At 36.1% G+C, this 19,171-nt stretch overlaps 1 protein-coding gene across 2 annotated transcripts in view; it reads left to right on the top strand.

Annotated features, from left to right (window-relative positions):
* Positions 1 to 1,790: 1,790 nt before the first annotated feature.
* The window catches only part of Hsd17b4 (hydroxysteroid 17-beta dehydrogenase 4), an 89,284-nt gene continuing 71,903 nt past the window's right edge, over positions 1,791 to 19,171 (top strand). Inside the window, exons 1-3 of one of the 2 annotated variants that reach the window (XM_026379488.2) lie at positions 1,791 to 1,972; positions 4,549 to 4,602; positions 17,525 to 17,632. In XM_026379488.2, the coding sequence (XP_026235273.2) occupies positions 1,915 to 1,972; positions 4,549 to 4,602; positions 17,525 to 17,632 (220 nt within the window). In that variant the 5' untranslated portion in view covers positions 1,791 to 1,914. The remainder of the gene's footprint in view (positions 1,973 to 4,548; positions 4,603 to 17,524; positions 17,633 to 19,171) is intronic. The other variant, XM_026379489.2, reaches the window with a different exon arrangement.

The following is a 19,171-nucleotide window of genomic DNA, read 5'->3' as shown; positions in this document are numbered from 1 at the left end:
GGCTTGGGTCACAGACTTTTTTTGTTCTGCTGGAGCACTGAAATCAAATTTACAGAGCTTATAACCACAGCTGCCTAGTAGGCTTCTGTAGCTGTAGGCTTTACTTCCTCTTCCTAAGCACAGTTTTGCTGAAATCGAAGCCATAAGTTGCTCTTTCCACAATATTTCCAGTTTGATAAGTGGCCCCCTATAACCTAGGTGCTTGAGCCAGAAATATTGTGTTATTTTAGTTGCTCCTTCCTCACATCCACATCCAGTTAATCACAAATACCTATTAAGTCCATTTCCAAATGTTCATTTTCTCTCCCACATTTCCTCTCTTGGCCTCCATAATGTCCCCCACATTTTTAATATATTCTTCTTATCCACCTATAATTAACTCTCCATAAAGCAGCCAAGTGATCTTTCCATGATATGTGTTCTGCCTACCATCTGTGGAGGAATACTGTTCAATACTGTTTTCTGGGTCTGAGGTTCTGGCTCAGTAGTAGAGCACTAGCCTAGCATGTGTGAGACACTGGGTTTGAGTCTCAGCACCACATAAAAAAATAAGTAAACAAAATAAAGGTATTGTGTCCATCTACAACTAAAAAAAAAATTAAAAAAAGCAATTGTTTTCTGCACAAAGTTCAGATATTTAAGCATGAATTGACTGGCTCTGCTTAGTTTTGTAGTTTCACCCTTTTCCTGTTCAAAGGTGACTTTTATCTGCTCTTGTCTATAATGCCCTTCTTTCTTTTTTAGTCAATTCTGCTTCACATTCTTTGGAATTATTCCCTCCTTTTCTCTAGCCTGAACAGCTTAGTTTATTTTGGCATAATTAATTAGCATACTTCCACACATTAGTCACAAGTCTTAATAGGTTGCACCATATTGAAAGTTTATCACCTTTGAAAAGCTTCAAGAATTTTTATTACTCAGCTGTAACTTAAATCTAGTATATGCTCAACAAATGTTGAATGAATGAATGACACTATATCACCTTAACTGTGCCGCGCAGATATTCCCTGGAGGGTGTGTGTGTGTGTGTGTGTGAGTGTGTGTGTGTGTGTGAGAGAGAGAGAGAGAGAGAGAGAGCGCCCCCAGCGTGAGGGAGGCACAAAATTCATTTAAGAGCACTTGCTTACTTTTTTTGTCCCTGTGATTCTATTTCTGGAAGTTAGTGGTGGGAATCTAGGACTTTGCCTTTTGAAGGTTCCTGGGTGATTTTTATGCAAGAGATCCAGGTATTAAATTGAGAAATCTTTACCACGGCTAAGGGTAACTTTCTTACTTAAAGTCTGTATCTGAAAGCCCTTTAAGGATAGGTGCACTGCGATATTTCTCTAGGGGGGTTCCTAAACCTGTAAAAGGTTTGTTGAGAGAATGACGAAATGATAGGCGATGTATATCGAGGGCTGCCACACAACTTTTGAAAACTCCATTGTTTTTTTTTTTTTTTTTGCAACTCCATTCTTAGGGCAGCAGAAACGGACTTTTTTTTTTCTTTTAAGAGAGAGTGAGAGAGGAGAGAGAGTATTTTTTTAATATTTATTTATTTATTTTTTAGTTTTCCGCGGACACAACATCTTTATTTGTATGTGGTGCTGAGGATGGAACCCGGGCCGCATGCTTGCAAAGCAAGCCCGCTGTCTCTGGAGCCACATCCCCAGCGCAGAAACGTTTTGGGCAGGGTCTTCCAGCAAGCAGTCGCGCTGGACTACATTTCCCAAGGGGCCATGCTTTCGCCACGCAGGCGTACTTGGGAAAGCTAGCTTGCGCAGGCGCACTTGGGAAACTACAGTGCCTGTTTTCTTCCCAGAGACCAGCAGGTCGGCTGATCGCATCCCGCCCCCGCCACTCCCCCAGCTAATTGAGCTTGGCTGATTGAGCCTAGCGGCACTGCTAGTGTGTGTAAGGTGGAAGGCAGGAGTCATGACTTCGCCGCTCAGGTTCGACGGGCGTGTGGTACTGGTCACCGGCGCGGGAGGAGGTGAGCCTGGAAGATTGTATGGCCGGCGCGCGCCCCCCTCACGCCGCGGACCCTCCGGTTTGGGTCAGGGATAGGTGTGCGGTCCCAGTCCAGGTTCAGGCGTCGGGACTGTGGGCGGGGATGGTGAAGCGGCTGGCAGAGAGTGGGCTTGACCCGGTGGCGGCGTGGTGGGAGGAACCGCAGTTTTCAAGGCACTGAATCTGAAGGGGGAGCGCCGGCGAGTGGGGGGATCGGCCTTGAGACGGGAGTCACTCAGGCAGGTGCAGCCTACTTTCCCCAGCACCCACGGGCAGCTTCCCAAACCAGGCTGGGCGGCGGGTTGCACAACTGGGTGAAAGTTCTTGGCTCTGTGGGTGTTGATTGTGACTCTTGGTGTGGGGAGACTCTTGTTAGGCCTTGGTCCGATCTCTTAGGGCCTGAAAAGCCGCCTCAGGCCTGGAGGTCCCATCTAAGGAGTGGAGATGCCAGCTTCTTGACTTTGAAAGGCAGTTATTTAGTGTTTATTTTCTAATGTCTTATGTTTTTTTAAGTTCTGGAGAGGGCCTGTAGAGAGGGCATTCATCTGATAAGAGCCCTCCTTGGAGTTTGTATTGTATGCTTATCAAGCCAGGCTGTGTTTTCAAAGTCAGGTGGAATCCTGGAAAAGTTGTAAATGCCAGTGCGTGCAGGGACGAGGTAAATGATAGAGGAATAAAGTGGGAATGGGACAGGAAGAGTGAAGAAAGGAAGAGCAGAGACATTTCTGAAGTGGACCATCCCTTCCTTAGGAAATTTGCCAGATCCTCGTATATTTCAGGAAAAGCAAACCGAAGAAATGTTATGTGAAAAAACCCAAACAATTTTTAAAGAACAAAAATTAAAACAAACCACTCTCACACACATCGAGCCTCTGCAGTAAGATTTTTGCTCTAGTTTCCCCCAAGTGGGTGATCTTTGTAACCTTCACATGCAAGGGATCCTAACTTTATTCATCCTTGATTTCCCTTTAATAGAGCCTTGTAATAAAAGGGTCCTAACAAGGAATTATTTGAATTATATATTACAAGCCATAAACAATGGAATTGTCAATTAATTCATATGTACTTTTACATCTTCATTGATAAACTACATCTTAGTTTGCCTTTCAGAAAACAATTTCATTATTAATTGTTGTCCAAGTATTTTATACTCATATTTGTATTTATTCTGAAATGAGCTTTTGGGAAACCATTTTGCTTACTCTTTGTTTTTGGGATATTTTAAATTTCTTTTGGCAGTGACTTGACATTAAGCAGTGCATTCTATACCAGAGCCACTCCCCCATCTCCAATTGAAGCAAGTTCATGACACAGTACATGAAAATGCTGTGCACTCTGAAATTTTCTATTCTGTTTTATTACATCCCATAAAAATGACTTTGAAACATTAATGAATTGTGACTAGAAAATTATGAGCTTAACTCCTCCTGTATAAATTGGCTGAATTCTCTCATCCATTCAGATTGGCTAAATTCTAAAATAAATTATGTGGCGATATCTTTTAGTTTTGGAAAATTTGTGTTTTGGGTTCAAAATAAAATTTTTATTTTGTGCTCTTTCTTTTTGGGAAAGCCTGATAATTTAACCATTATCATAAGGTCATAATTTATTCACCTTAGTTTGTTATTTGTATACTTATTTATTAATTTATACCAAATAAAAATTGTCAATTCAGTTCCTCCATTTATCAGTGAAATTTATTAACTTAAATTTTAGAACATGAACACATTAAAAAATTTTAATGCAAAAGTAAGTCTTCTAGTTGCTGCCACCGTCTGTTCTTCAACGGTAATTACTAATTGCCAGTCTCTCATATATTCTTACATATTATAAGATCTGTATCTGTACACATATCTTTGTGTATGTAAATCTATACTTTCTAGCTCTGAATCATAATTAAAGTTTTTTTTTTTGTGTGTGTGTGTTTTGATTGTGTAGTCAAGCTTCAGTACAGGATATAGAAATCGCTAGATAGTTTAAACAAAAGGATTGAGTACAAGCAATTGGGTTTTAGTGATTTTTCTTAAAATGACTTTTGGAACAATATAGAACTGGTACATTAGAGTAGCCAGTAGTTCTGAGTCTGCCATTGGAACTCTGTCACAGCTCACATAAATTCAGATTTAAAGTATGGAAGCTGCCATTCAGGGATTAGGAAGCTGGTTAAGTAGGTTGCCTCCACAGGTCACTGTGTTTTAATAAATAGGAAGGTTCAGAGAAAATCAGCTTCTTAACCAGTACTTACAGCTCAGATTCTAGTAAAGTGACCTCTATCACTTCCACTTTCTAAATTTTGTGCAAATGCATCTAATGGTGGAATCTAGTTCACATCTGGCATTTTAGCACTAGGTAGCAAGTTAGGAAATGTAAGTAGGGTGTATAGTAAAACGTAGTTTTAAACTTTCTAGCCTCTGCAAGCAAATGAGAGTGGAGTAGAGTTTGAGAGTGCAAATGAAGAGTGCAAATGAAGACTCTTCTATTTTAATTACTGACTTTCAAATGGGGACTGAGTTGAGTGGACCAAAATAATTCTGACATTTTCTGATTATTTTAAACCAGGTTTGGGCCGAGCTTATGCCCTGGCTTTTGCAGAAAGAGGAGCATTAGTTGTTGGTAAGTTGGTATATTTTTATTTTTAATCAATAGTTCATAAAAATATAGTCTTCACAAGCCACTTTTGTCTTTCTATTAAGTAATTTGTCAAGGTATAATTTCATCATAAAGTTTTAACTTCTGCCAGCACATCTTTCATCCTCTTAAGGTGAACTTTTTTTTTTAAGATTTACTTTTTAAAGTAGTTTCACTTTTGCCTTTTCTTTTTTTTTTCCACCCTTTTATATTGGTGCATTATACTTGTACATAATTATGGGATTTGTTGTTACATATTCATAAAAGTACACATAATAATATAATTTGTTGTTTCACAGAATTTCTAACTTAATAGAATTGATAAAGAAGGGCAGACATTTGTTGTATACAAGGAAATTCTTGACTTTAGTATTGTGGGTTATAAGTTTTTGAGGTAGAAAGCTACTAATTTAAGATCAAAGGAGAATCCCCAAAAATACATTGATAAAATAAATAATTGAAATAATTTGATTTGAGAATTAGAAGTTTGGAGTCAGGCAATAAAAAGTGTGGGTCTCTTATCTCTTTCATCAAAAGTTTTCACTTCAAAACTTAAAATTCATTCATGGGTCAGTTTTATGAGTTTTAATTGTATGATGGGATTAGGGTCAGTTGGAAGATAGTGTATTGAAGAATCCCGAAGATGGGAAATTTTAATAATCTAAATAGTTTGGACTGGTCTGATTATTTGGTATTTGGTACATACATAGTAGACAGTTTGTCCATAACTAGGCCTTTGTGTGGAATAACTGAATGAATGCTAAGTGTAAGTATATGTGTAGGGAGGATGTTAGGACCTGATGTTTATTAGTATCTTTCTGGGATAAAATTATTGACCACAGTGATTTCTTAATCCCAATTTTCCTGGGGAATAGAGAGAGAGAAATTTCTCTCAATTTGTTTATGGAGACATGTAACAAAAAAGTAAGCATGCAGCGAGATTTTCTAAACAAAGAAGGCCCAAGCAGTGGAATGTAGCTTATCTTTGTGAAAGGGACACAGAGACTTTGGATGTTCCTTGCTTAAGATCATAGCTGCTCTGTACTCCTTCAATCGGTTTCTAGTAGCAAGGATAGATTTTGACATTATAGTGTTTGAACAGGGGCTACTGTTGTATGCATTTCAAGCTCTCTGTCATAAATTTGGAAGAATATTTGATGTGTAGTCCTAAAGACTCATGCTGTTACTATTTTTTCTTCCTTTTGAAGTGTTACTGTTTAGTTATTAATATTTTTATTTTATAACTTTTTATCTATTGCATCATTCCTATTCAAGTTTTCATAAGTACAAGGATCTCATCTTTTCTATTTCCTGAAGAAATATTACCTTATGCAAAGAAAGTACTTTGTTCTTTGACTCTTTTGTTGATATTGTCTTTTTTGGGGGAGAGGCTAGTGTGTCTGAAATTGGTTGAATTAATTTTTCTTTTTTCTTTTGTTTTGACTGAGATATAGACATAGTATATAAACTTGTTTTATATGAGACTGTACAGCAGTGTATGTTTGTGTAGATTGTGTTTGCTTTACTGTTTTGAATTTGTTAAATTCAGATGATGAGTGTTTGAATTCTGATAAAGGTAATGTACACAGGGACAGTGTGTCATATTTATTTTCTCATCTTATTTAAAGATGGTATTTCAGCAAGTCCTAATCAGAAGTCCAAGAAAGCAGATGAAAAATATTTGCTAAACTTGGCTGAAGAGCCAGATTTAGTTTTGTGTTAAAGGGCAGAATTCAGTATTTGTGAATCTGTAGAACCTATTTTTTTTTGGTACTGGGGATTGAACCCAGGGTCTCATACATGGTAGGCAAGGACTCTACCACTGAAGCAGACGATGGGCCCTTTTTTAAGATTTCATTTTGAGACAGAGTCTCACTATGTTGGCCAGGATGGCCTCCAACTAGCAGTCCCCCCAAATTGCTGGGATTATAGGCATGCGCCAATGTGCCCAGCTTGTCCAGAATTTTCAGTTGATATTTTCTACACTTTTTTAGTTTGTGTCCTACTTCTGAACTTTCTAGGCTACCAAGATATTGTTACCTTACACACATAAACATTCTGTTCCCAGGTTGTGTGCCATGCACAGACTTCTCCTTTGTTAATATTTTCTTGCTTAGAATAATTCTTACCTGAGGAAGCAAAGAAATTGTAAAGGGAAATATATAAATCTAGGATGTTATGATGACATCAGAATATCTTGTTTTTGGAAAAGTGATCAGTCAGCTTATCCTATGACTAGTTCAGAGGCCAGTAAGAAATAGAACCTTAAGAAATAAAGTAGCTTGTTTCTCAAGTCCTCTTTTGCTAGGTTGTGCAGGGTTATTAAACAGCCTTTTAATCTAAGTGGCTCAGAGTAATAAAGAATTATTTCATGTTCATATTCAGTTTCCTGTCAGCTTGTGTTGTACTCTTGTGTTCCTAATTTCAGGATGCTAGCTGAAGGAGCAGCTCATATCTGGGACATTGCTATTATTGGGGCAGAGGGAACGTAAAAATGGATCTACTTGGTGACTTTTTAAAGCTTTTGTTCAGAAGTGATATGCCACTTAACACTTATATTTTATTGGCCAAATCCTTTAGCCAAGACTAAAGTATATCATTTAAGAAATTTTCTGGGGCTGGGGATGTGGCTCAAGTGGTAGCGCTGTCGCCTGGCATGCGTGCGTGCATATTAATATGAAATTAGAAAAAAGAAATTTTCTAATTTCATATTAATATGAGTGCTTTGCTTTATATTCCATAATATAAAACACTATGGACTATTTAAATTTTGGTATAAGAATTTCTAAGCTTTAAGTTTTCATGCTCTCTGATGATGTTTAGTTTTGTATAAATTACATATTTCTAGAGATTTCTGCATATTTGAAGTAGGTGCTGAGGTGCTGGGAATTGAATAATTTTGAGGTTTCCTCAGAAGATGAGCCATATCCATCTTTGAGTGGTGAGTTTTAGCTTAAGGGCATGAATGCAAGGCAAACTGACATGTTCCAGCAAGGAGAACCTCTTCTTAGTAAGAAAGGCAAGGCAAACATTGTTATACTCTTGAACCGAAGAAATAACACCTTTGGAAAAATTAAATTATAATCCTCTGAAGTAAGATTGACATGACTTTTTTTTTTTTCTCTATGCTGCAGTTATAAAATAACTCCTAAGTCTTACATTCCTGTGGGCTGAAGCTAGAATTTATGTTTTCGACCACTGTGTGGATCCTGCCAATTAGGAAGTGCATGGTTTAGATCCTGACTCTACTGCCTAATTTCATGACCTTTTTATTTATAGCTTCCTTCCTGAACCTGTAAAATTATGGTGAAGTTAAATTTCATAAAAAATTAAGGACCTTTATAAAGGAAAGAGAAAGGAACCAGTACTACTGCCTGGTTACCATGTACCAGGCACAGTGCTCAAGAATGGAATATATTAGTTCATCAGTGAACTGAGGTTTTGTTCACTCAGGAGGCATCCAAGCTCCTTTATTTAAAACATGTTTCTCTTGTAGATACTTAGAAAAAGGGCTGCTTTAAGCACCAATGTATTTTCTGCAAGTGTTAAGATAGTGCTTTGCTTAGTAATCATGGGTATGTGCTGATTGAGTGAAAAAGTTAAACTTATATAACACAAGAAGAAAGATCATTACAAAATTTCAGCTTATAATGAAAGCCATATATCACTTATAATGAAAGAGCCCACATCCCCCCTAGAGGTCTTTATAACTGTCATCATGTTATAGGAGAAAACCTTTGAATTGCTTTAGGATAGCTTAGCTATTTACCATTTTTAAAGCCCAGTTTAGAAAAAGTTAATAAAGCTAATAAACTTATTCAACAAATATTTATTTAGTGATCTGTTAGGTAGCAAACACTGTTTTTGGTGCTGGGTGACTACAATGGGAATTAGAGAGGGCCTCCACTTTCATGGAGTTTATATTCTAGTGAGGAGACAGACAATAAACAAATACATATGTAAAAATATAATAGATGATGTGGTAAGTGCTATGGAGAAAAGAAATTATGGTGAATAGGACGGAAAGTGCTAAAAGAGGACTTTCTAAAGAGAGACTTGCAGGGAGTAATGGATGTACCTGTAGATCTGGGACCTAGAAATTTCTGGCAGAGAGCAGCTGGTGCTGCGGTCCTTAGGCAGGAGCAGGCTTCATGTGTTTCATGTGCAAGAGAGCCAGTGTGGCTGGATTGAGTGAGATCCTTGAAGGGACATAAACAAAGACAACAGTAGAGAATTGAGACCAGATCACATAGGACCATTTTGCTCAGAGTAAGTGCTGGTTTTTAACCTGATTCAGATGGGTGAAAACAGAGGAGCAGTATCACTTGATTTAAATATTAAAGGTGTCATTCTGGTTGCTCTTAAGAGACTTAGATGTCAGGGAGCAAGAGTAGAAATGGAGAAGGATGATGGGCTCGCTGGGTTTTATTTTTTTATTCTTTTGTGTACATGTATAATTTTCTATTAAAATAAAAAGTGGAAGCAAAGAGGACAGTTAAAGGCTATTGCTGTAATCTACTGCTATGGTTTGGATGTGGTTTGAGTAATCTCCAAGGCTTCATGTAATTTATCCCCATGTGAGATATCAGGAGGGTGGAAGCCTAATCCAACTATGGTGTTTAGAGGTTTGGCCTTTGGGAATTGGTTAGGTTTTGATAAGATCATTAGGATAGAATCCTCCATTATTGAATCCTGGTGGCTTTATAAGGAGGGGGTCATATGAATTGATTCATTTATCCTGTCCTTTAGGAATACCTTTGATGCCTTCTTGTTATGAGACAAATTGAATGATGGTGTCCTTTCCATAAGTCTTTTTTTTTTAATTGGTTATTCAAAACATTACAAAGATTGCAGAATCACATCGGTTACACATCCACATTTTTACATAATGCCATAATAGTAACTGTTGTATTCTGCTACCTTTCCTATCCTCTACTATCCCCCCTCCCCTCCCCTCCCGTCTTCTCTCTCTACCCCATCTACTGTAATTCATTTCTCTCCTTATTTTTTCCCATTCCCCTCACATCCTCTTATATGTAATTTTGTATAACAATGAGGGTCTCCTTCCATTTCCATGCAATTTCCCTTTTCTCTCCCTTTCCCTTCCACCTCATGACTCTGTTTAATGTTAATCTTTTCCTCCTGCTCTTCCTCCCTGCTCTGTTCTTAGTTGCTCTCATTATATCAAATGTCTTATTTGGCATTTGTTTTTTAGGGATTGGCCATAAGTCTTGTTGGAACCTAATTCCCAGTGCAACAGTATTAAGAGGTGTGGCTTTTGGGAAGGGATTAAGTCATGAGGGTTGGGCCCTCATGAATGGGATTAGCACCCATATAAAAGGATCCACATTCGAAGGGAGTACCCTCTTGCCCTTCCATGCCTTCTGTCATGTAAAGCTATGGTGTTACTCCTCTGGAGGATGCAGCAACAAGGCACCATCTTGGAAGCAGAGAATGGCCCTCATTAGGTCAGGTTTTTGGATTTGTACATACTGGTCAAAACTGAGAAATTTCTGTTGTGCCTAAATTTCATAGTCTGTGGTATTCATTATAGCAGCATGTATGGACTAAGATAAAGACCTAATTGAAGAGATTGCTCTCGAAATTATCACAACAATTTAGAGTTCTTCAAATATTTAGATATATTTATGGCCACTTTGGAAATGAACCAAGATGATTATATCTTTCAGCCAAATAGTGAAAACACTGTGCTCTCCCGAGAGTTTTCCTTTTACTTGGCTATCACATAGCTGAAGGGTGATCCTGAACAACTATTACCCTGCAATTCTGGTATGCTTATCTTTTGCTGATAAAACATCTTTTCTCTTCTTTAATAGTGCTGTTGCACATTTACAGTTAAGTCATTTAAATAATTTTTGGTAGTAGTCAGAATATAAATATAGGTAAACAATCTCCAGTAGATCTACAGCTCTAAAATCAATGAAATGATTTGGGGTGGGGGGATACTAGTGATTGAAATCAGGGGCACTTTTACCACTGAGCCATATCCCCAGCCCTCTTTTTTTCTTGGAGACACAGGGTCTTGCTAAGTTGCTTAGGAATACTAAGTTGATGAGGCTGACCTCAGCCTCCTGAGTTCTGGGATTACAGGTATATGCCATTACACCAGAGATGTTTTGTTTGTTTGTTTGTTTCTTTTTTCTTTTTTTTTTTTTTAACCAGGGGTTGAACCCAGGCCTCCTACATTCTAAACTTGTGCTCTTCCGCTGAGCTACAATCCTAGTTACTCTCTTTTTTTTTTTTTTTTTGGCAGTGGTGGGAATTGAATCCAAGGTCTTTTGCATGCTAGGCAAGTGCTGTGCCAGCCCTGAAGCGATTCTTAATACTATTTTTTTTTTTTTGCTATAGGAAACTATCAAAATGGGAGAAAGGCACCAAAGATAGAGAATAGGAATGTATAGGACATCTAAGAAATTGTTAATAGCAGGTACCTCTGGGAAAGATTCAGGTGGGAACAGGGGAAAAAGTCTTAAATTTATACAGTTTGAATTTCTTTAGAAGCATTTTTTTTAAACATAGAGAATTAGATTCTAGTTTTACATCAGTGTGTTAAATTTTTATAAATTTTTTTAGTTGTACATGAACATAATACCATTATTTATTTATTCTTATGTGGTGCTGAGGATGGAACCCAGTGCTTCACATGTGCCAGGCAAGTACTCTATCACTGAGTCACAACCCCAGCCCTGTGCATTGACTTTTGACATCAGAAAAAAAGAATCTCTTCAACAACAACTACACTTAAAGTACTGCTTATTCTTATTCTGAAATAAAAACAGTTTATGGATTTGTCATTGGTAATAGATATGACTTGGTGATAGTTTTTGGATTGAGTATGTATGTGAACATGAATATGTGTAAGTAATGATTAAGCACTCTTCAAATGTACAGTGTTATAACATTTTCACTCTTACTAGGTAAGTAGAAAGTTAGAGATTGCCATATAAACTATGGCAAAAAGAAAGAACTATCATCTGGATATGCTGGTGCACTACTGTAATCCCAGTTTCTCAGGGGGCTGAGTCAGGAGGATTGCAAGTTTGAGGCCAGCCAGGGCAACTTAAGGAGACCCAGTTTCAAAATAAAAATGAAAAAAAAAAAGGCATCAATTAAAGTGAGACCAGATACAAGGCATCTTTAAAGTTAAACAGTAAACAATAGGGAAATCCACTGCAGATTTTTGAGGAAGGTACTGATATATTACAGAGGGTGCCTTAGGAACATTACTCCAGCAATAGTCAGATAGCCTAGAGAGGTTTAGATTGGAGGCAAAAGACCACCTGGTAGGCAATAGCAGTAATGTAGGCTTGAAATGATAGAATAGGAAGGAAATGGAGATAAAGAATTTCTCAGAAGAACTGGCAGCTCCTCACTGCATAAACTTGTCAGCCTGAAGAGCCCAAAGCACCCAGCATAGTGCTGGGTCCAGAGTGGGAACTCAGTAAACATTTGAAGACTCCTAATGAAATCAATGACAAGACCTGCTGATATAGGACATGTGCTTTTCAGAAATTAAGAGTGACTAGGAGAAGTCTTAGTACAGAGAAGTGACATGAAGAAGAGGGGACGGTTTGAGAGAGATGATGTTCTGGGTTATATTTTTTGTACAAATTAAAAGTAAACTATATCCCCTGAGTTGGTTTAGTAGTCTTGATTTCAGGAGACCCAAAGCATATTTGCTGGTATAGTATTTGGAGCCAATAATAAAAAATTGCTAGGTACCAGTTGTGGTGGCTCATGCCTATAATATCAACGGCTTAGGAGGCTGAGGCAGGAGAATTGCAAGTTTAAAGCCAGCTTCAACAATTTAGTGAAGCCTTAAGTAACTTAGTGAGACCCTGTGCAAAATAAAAAAAAAAGGTGGATGTGGCTCATTGGTATGTGTCCCTGGGTTGAATTCCCAGTTCCAAAAAAAAAAAAAAAAAAAAAAAGCAGCAGCAGCAGCAAAGAAAGAGAAACAAAAAACCTAACTTCTAAGAATAAAAACCTGTACAACAAATAGAATTTTAAAAGACAAACCCAGTTTTCCATCTAGTTTATAAAACAAAACTCTGAAAAACAATGTGCATAATACTCATTAAATAATACTTATGCTCAGATGTGAGCTTTATTTCTCTCAACATTTCAGGAAAAGAATTTGATTTGCTAACACATGGTAAATAATTAATATCTTTTACAAATAAAGGACATTTACAAATTATCAGAAAGACAGATATCCCCCAATAAAATGTGAAATGAATAGGCAAAACAGTAAGAAATATAAATGACCAATGGGTACATGAAAATAAAATGTTACTCTATTAGTGCTCAAAGAAATGTAAATTAAAATAATGAGTTATAATTTATAATCATATAATTGTCAGACTGAAAAGAATGGCAATCACCAATATTGCAAGGATGTGAGGAGACAGGCATTCTCAAACATTTGGTTCTCTTTCCAGGCTCAGTAACTTGGTAATTGATCTTTAGGTGTCCATTTACCTACATACAGTATACTTTTTATAGGATCCAAATGTATTTTAGAATTCCTTGGATCCCTAAATTTCCAGCATAGCTGTTATTTAATATACTTTGGGGATGTATTTTTATGGAAAAACCATGGGAGTCTTTAGGAGACCATTCAAATTACTGATTTATTTAAATGACAGAAATAGGGCCAGCTGTGGTGACTCATGCATATAATCCTAGCAACCAGGGAAGCTGAGGCAGGAGGACAGCAAGTTTGAGACCAGCCTCACCAACCTAGTGAGGCCCTAAGCAACTTAGCATGATCCTATCTCAAAAATAAAAAGGGCTGGGAATGTGGCGCAGTAGTTAAGTGCCCTTGAGTTCAATCTGTAGCTATTCACCACCCCCCGCCCCCCCCAAAAAAAGGGAAAGTATTTTGTTGAAAAAAAATCTTCAGGGTCATAAACTGGATTTTGTATGGAGAATTTATGGCTTTAGTATGTGATTATGGTTTCAGTTGATAAGATTCTCTCCTTAGCATCTTAACATGTTTCCTATCTATTTTACAAGTGTTTGAGTAGAGAAGTTGCCTTATGTTTTTCTCTGTACCCTTCCTAAACAAATGTAATTTTTTTTTTCTTAGTGAAAATGATTGTTGTTTTGGGGATAAACTAAACATGCTTGCAGTGTTAGAGGAGCAGACAGATATTATAGTTGATCTGGGTCCAGACTAGGTTTTGCTATTTTGTGTAGTCTAGGAGCCTTGGGTTAGGACCTTTTCCAAATTTCTTTTTCATCTGTAAAAGCAGGAACTGCTGTTTCTACTAGTCTCAAAATTGTATGGAGATTAAATGTTTCAATATATACAGTGGTTCATTGAAATGTAAAGTATACATATTAGTATGTTGGTATTACTAGTACTACTTGCACCACCACTACTACTATTACTACTAGAATTTTAGCCATATATTGAATTGATAAGTGTCACATAGTATATATGTACTTCTCTTTGTACATACTTGTTTTAACATTGTTATCCAAGCCCTTCGTTGTTAACCAGTGCTTTTCTAGTTTTTAATCCCTGTGATTTAGCTCTGGTTATAGTGGGGTGATTGAATGGGTCACTGCTAATTTAGCACTCTCTAATGTAAATACTTGATTTGAATAAGTCTGTTCTTTTATTGTTTGACTACATGTCATTTTCTCAATAAATTATCCAGGTTGTGCTTAACTGGTTGTACTTTGTAAAATTTCCACTTGAGGGTAGTGTTTCATCATGCAGGTGAACAAATTTATCAGTGTATTTCAGTTGATTTTGAAATTTCTTGTGCTTATTTAAGAATAGTCATAAAAGACTGTTAGCTGCATGTCATAAAGTCTGGAAGTTTTTTAACTGATTATTTCCTGTAATTTGAATAATTGCATGGAAATGAATAATTAATAGTCATAATTAATCTTTGAAGAATCATTACTTTTTCAGCTCTTGAGGGATAATATAAGCCTCTTTATTATTTCATATCTGTATAACATTCATTTTTATTTTTTAAAAATATTTTTAGTTGTAGATGAATGTGATACCTTTATTTTATTTTATTTATTTTTATGTGGTGCTGAGAATTGAAGCCAGGGCCTTATACTTGCTAGGCAAGTGCTCTACCATGGAGCCACAACCTCAGCCCCTGTAGAATATTTTATTTAAAATTTTTAAAATATTTTAGTTTTAGTAAGACCGGTCATTGTATATATCCTATTATATTGTTAGGAAAAAGTATACCCCAGTCTACCTTTTGAAAAATGAATTTCTTAAAAAAAAATAATGAAAACACATTTGCCCTAGCTGGTTTTTAAGAGTGGCCTGGCATTGCCTTACTATCATCCCTTTTCCTTCTTAACTACCCAATCCTACTTTGAAACCTTGCTTCAATTTTTAAAAAAGTAAATTTTTCTAAAGAAAAAGATTGTGTTTTCAATTGTTACAATCTGTATTGAAAGATTTAAAATTCTAATGTGTACCACCACATCATTTATTAGTTGGTTATTTTTTATGGTTGTATTTCTTAAAATCTATGGATTCCCCCCCCCCCCAAGTTATTGTGCAGATTCTTTCTTTCAAGTATTTTTCTTGAATTCTGCTTTTCCAAGTTATTTGGCATTGATTATTTGATATTCATTAATTTTTTGTGTTACTTCGTATACTTTGCCTTGGATTATTATATAGATTACCTTTGTTATTCATCTCTGTTATTTAGTTATGTTGGCCCTGTTATTTAGTTATTGACCTTGGTACATACTTTGTAATATATTAGTGTGTAATCTGTGTTGCTGTTGTGGTCATGTACTTCAATTTTAGTAAATTAGAAACTCTTTGTGGGCAAGCATTGTTCTTACAGATTTGTATGTCCCTCTAGATTATTTTGAAAATAGTAAATGTGCAATTATTTTGATAACTAAATTATTGAATGTAGGAAAATGTCATGTGATATGGTCAGTTGTTAAACATATAAAGATGAAATCATGATATAAATTAGTGACTGAACATGTATTAGTTCTGTATGTAATTTTTGACCTCTTTTAACAATTTTGTTTTTTAAAGTGGTACAGGAGATTGAAACCAGGGCTTCACATACGCTAAAAAAATGTTTTACTACTGACATTCCTTTTCTTTTCTTTCTTTCCTTCCTTCCTTCTTCCTTTTTTCTATATATTATTTATATATGACAGCGAAATGCATTACAATTCTTATTACACAAATGGAGCACAATTTTTCATATCTCTGGTTGTATACAAAGTATATTCATACCAATTTGTGTCTTTATACATGTGCTTTGGATAATAATGTCCATCACATTCCACCATCATTAATAACCCCTTGCCTCCTCCCTTCCCCTCCAACCCCTCTCCCTATCCCAATATGAGTCAGCCTCCTTATATCAAAGAAAACATTTGGTTTTTTGGGATTGGCCAACTTAGAATTATCTTCTCTAACTCCATCCATTTACCTGAAAATGCCATGATTTTGTTCTCTTTTATTTTTGAGTAATATTCCATTGTGTATATATGTCACATTTTTTTTATCCATTCATCTATTGAAAGGCATCCAGGTTTTATCTATTGTGAATTGTGCTGCTAATTTTTTATTTTGAGACAGGGTCTTGTTAAATTGCTCAGGCTGGTTCAAACTTGCAATCTTCATGCCTTATCCACTTGAGTACCTGGCAACAAGCATGGCAACAGTTTGTGTTTTTTTCATTCTAGAACATGATAGTATATTTTATGAAAATTTAAAAAATTTACAAGTGTTTAATAGTTTAAACCATGCTAGTAGTTTAAAACCATGCTTTTTTTTTTTTTAATCACCATTCATGTAAACAAAGGTTTTCTTGACCGGAAGATTTTTCACATTGTATGTTTAATCTCTTCATTTTGTTGTAGTAAGAACACTTAATATGAGATCTACCCTTTTAACTGATGTTTGTTTACAAAATAACAAGTGCTGTGTTGTATAGCAGATCTCTATAACTTACTCATCTTGCATAATTGAAACTTTGTGCCCGTTAGTTAGCAACTACTTCCATTTCCACCCTCTTCCTATCCTGGAAACCACCATTCTGTGCTATTCAAGATGTTCCATGTAAGTGGAATCAATCAGTATTTGTCCTTCTCTAACTGTTCTGTTCACTTAGCATAATGCGTTTGTGATTTATCCCTTTTATTTATTCATCTATCCTTGGACATTTAGGTTGTTTCTATACCTGATTATTGTGAATAATGCTGCATTGAACATGAAGTGCTAATGTCTTTTTGATATTTGAAGAGAATTTCCCTTCACTTTCATTCTGATTTCATCTTTTTCTGGATGCATAACCTCAAGTGGAATTGCTGTATCATTGGTAGTTTTAATTTTTTTCATTTTTTATTAGCACATATTAGTTATACATTATTAGTAGGATTCTGTGTGATATTTCCATACATTCATACAGCATTGTGTTGTTTCATATCCCACTACCCTTCTTCCACCCTGTCCCATTACTTCCTGTCCCTAGTAATCACTGTTGTTTCAGTATAACTTCAATTTTTTTCCCCCAGGTACTAACTATATTGTCTTTGGCGTATTGAATCATGAAGTGATTTTCACGTTTTTTCTTTTAACTGAAGAGTTGAGCCACTCCTTTTTTTTTTTTTTTCAAGAGGAAAAGCCTTGTAAAGTTAAAAATTTCATGTAACGAACTTGTGTTCTAAGTGTTTTTGCTGATTCTTTGTGTCTGTTCAGAAACAAAGAGGCATGTCCAGAAAATGCTTATGGTGTTTTTAGCAAGTCAAGGAAAGGAAAGGAAAAACTGGGCATGTCATTGAGGAAATGGATTGGTAATTTGAATTTCATTTCTAACCTATGTTTTGAAGCTCTAGAAATTAATTGGTATTTGTTTTTGCACTGCAGTGAATGATTTAGGAGGGGACTTCAAGGGAGTTGGTAAAAGCTCCTTAGCTGCTGATAAAGTTGTTGAAGAAATAAAAAGGAAAGGTGGAAAAGCTGTGGCCAACTATGGTATGTATTTAAGATAACTGTATTATTTCTTTTGTTTTCCTTCGGTTGATGCATTTGTTTACATTGATAATCTTTGAGAAAATATCTTAGCATTTCTATGTAATTATGAAGTTAGATTTTATCTAAGTCTGTCACAGTTCTTATGCTACATAATACATAATATGTGAGAATTTAAAAAACTTTTGATTTAAATTATTTCACATGATTATACTCATTTTTCTGTTTAATCATTTTATTAAGGAGCACATGATACATAATTAATAAATTATAGATACAGTTTGTTTGTATTCTCAAAAGATATGTTTTTGGTGGGGTTCTTTTATTTTGTCTTTTTTTGGAACTGGAGGTCGAACCCAGGGCTTTGTGAAAGCAAGGTAGACTCTTTGCCATTGAGCTACATCCCAGCCTCACAGATCTATTTTTAAGGGCTGGGGTTGTGGCTTAGTGGTAGAGTGCTTGCTTTACATGTGTGAGGCACTGGATTTGATTTTCAGCACCGCATATAAATAAATGAATAAAATAAAGGAATATGAACAACTAAAAATATTTTAAAAAAAAGATCTGTTTTAGCAGGGCATGGTGGCACATGTCTGTAATCTCAGCTACTCAGGATACTGAGGCAGGGGGATTGAGAGTTTAGGATCAGTCTGAGCAATATAGTGAGACTCTGTCTCAAAATAAAATAGAAAGAGCTGAGATATAGCACAGTGATAGAGCACTTGCCTAGCATGCACAATGCCCTGAGCTTGATGCCCAGTACAGCAAGGGGAAAAAAAAAACGAAAGAAATAGAGAAATCTGTTTCATTAAAAGGTCTTATATAAGAATGATCTTAAGAGTATTTTTTAAAAATATTTTTTTCATTGTAGATGAATACAGTATCTTTGTTTATTAATTTATCTTTATGTGGTGCTGAGAATCAAACCCAGTGCCTCACATGTGCCACGCAAGCACTCTACCACTGAACTATAGCCTCAGCCCGATCTGAGTCTTTTTAAAAATCTTTAAAAAAGATTCTTAAAAATATAGTATAAGAAGTGAAATGACACCCGTTTCTGTATTAGCCTCTATGTTCCATTTCTGCACAAGTTGTCAATGCTATATGTAACTTTCTTATCTTAGTAAAACTGTAAGAATCCAATTAGGTGTTAAATGAAGTCATGGGCAGAGGTTGGGTGGAATAGTAAATGCAACCTTTACATTTGATGTGTTCATCCTAAATCCTAATACTGGGGATTGAACCATGGCCTCATGCATGCTAGGTAAGTTCTCTACCACTTAGCTACATCCCCAGTCCTTTTTTTGTATTTTGAGACATGGTCTTGTTAAAGACGTCCTTGCTGAAGATACTCTTGCCTCAAACTCTGTAGCTGTTATTATAGGCATGCACCACTTTACTTTTCTTTTTAATATATGTTTTAATTGTAGATGACATGATAACATTTATTTATTTATTTGTTTATGTGTTGCTAAGGATAGAACCCAGTGCCTCACACGTTAGGCAAGTGCTCTACCATTGAGCCCCAACCCAGCCTGCTTT

Source organism: Urocitellus parryii, chromosome 1 (assembly GCF_045843805.1).
Source record: "Urocitellus parryii isolate mUroPar1 chromosome 1, mUroPar1.hap1, whole genome shotgun sequence".
Lineage (NCBI taxonomy): Eukaryota > Metazoa > Chordata > Mammalia > Rodentia > Sciuridae > Urocitellus > Urocitellus parryii.
This window is presented reverse-complemented; position numbering and strand designations above follow the sequence as displayed.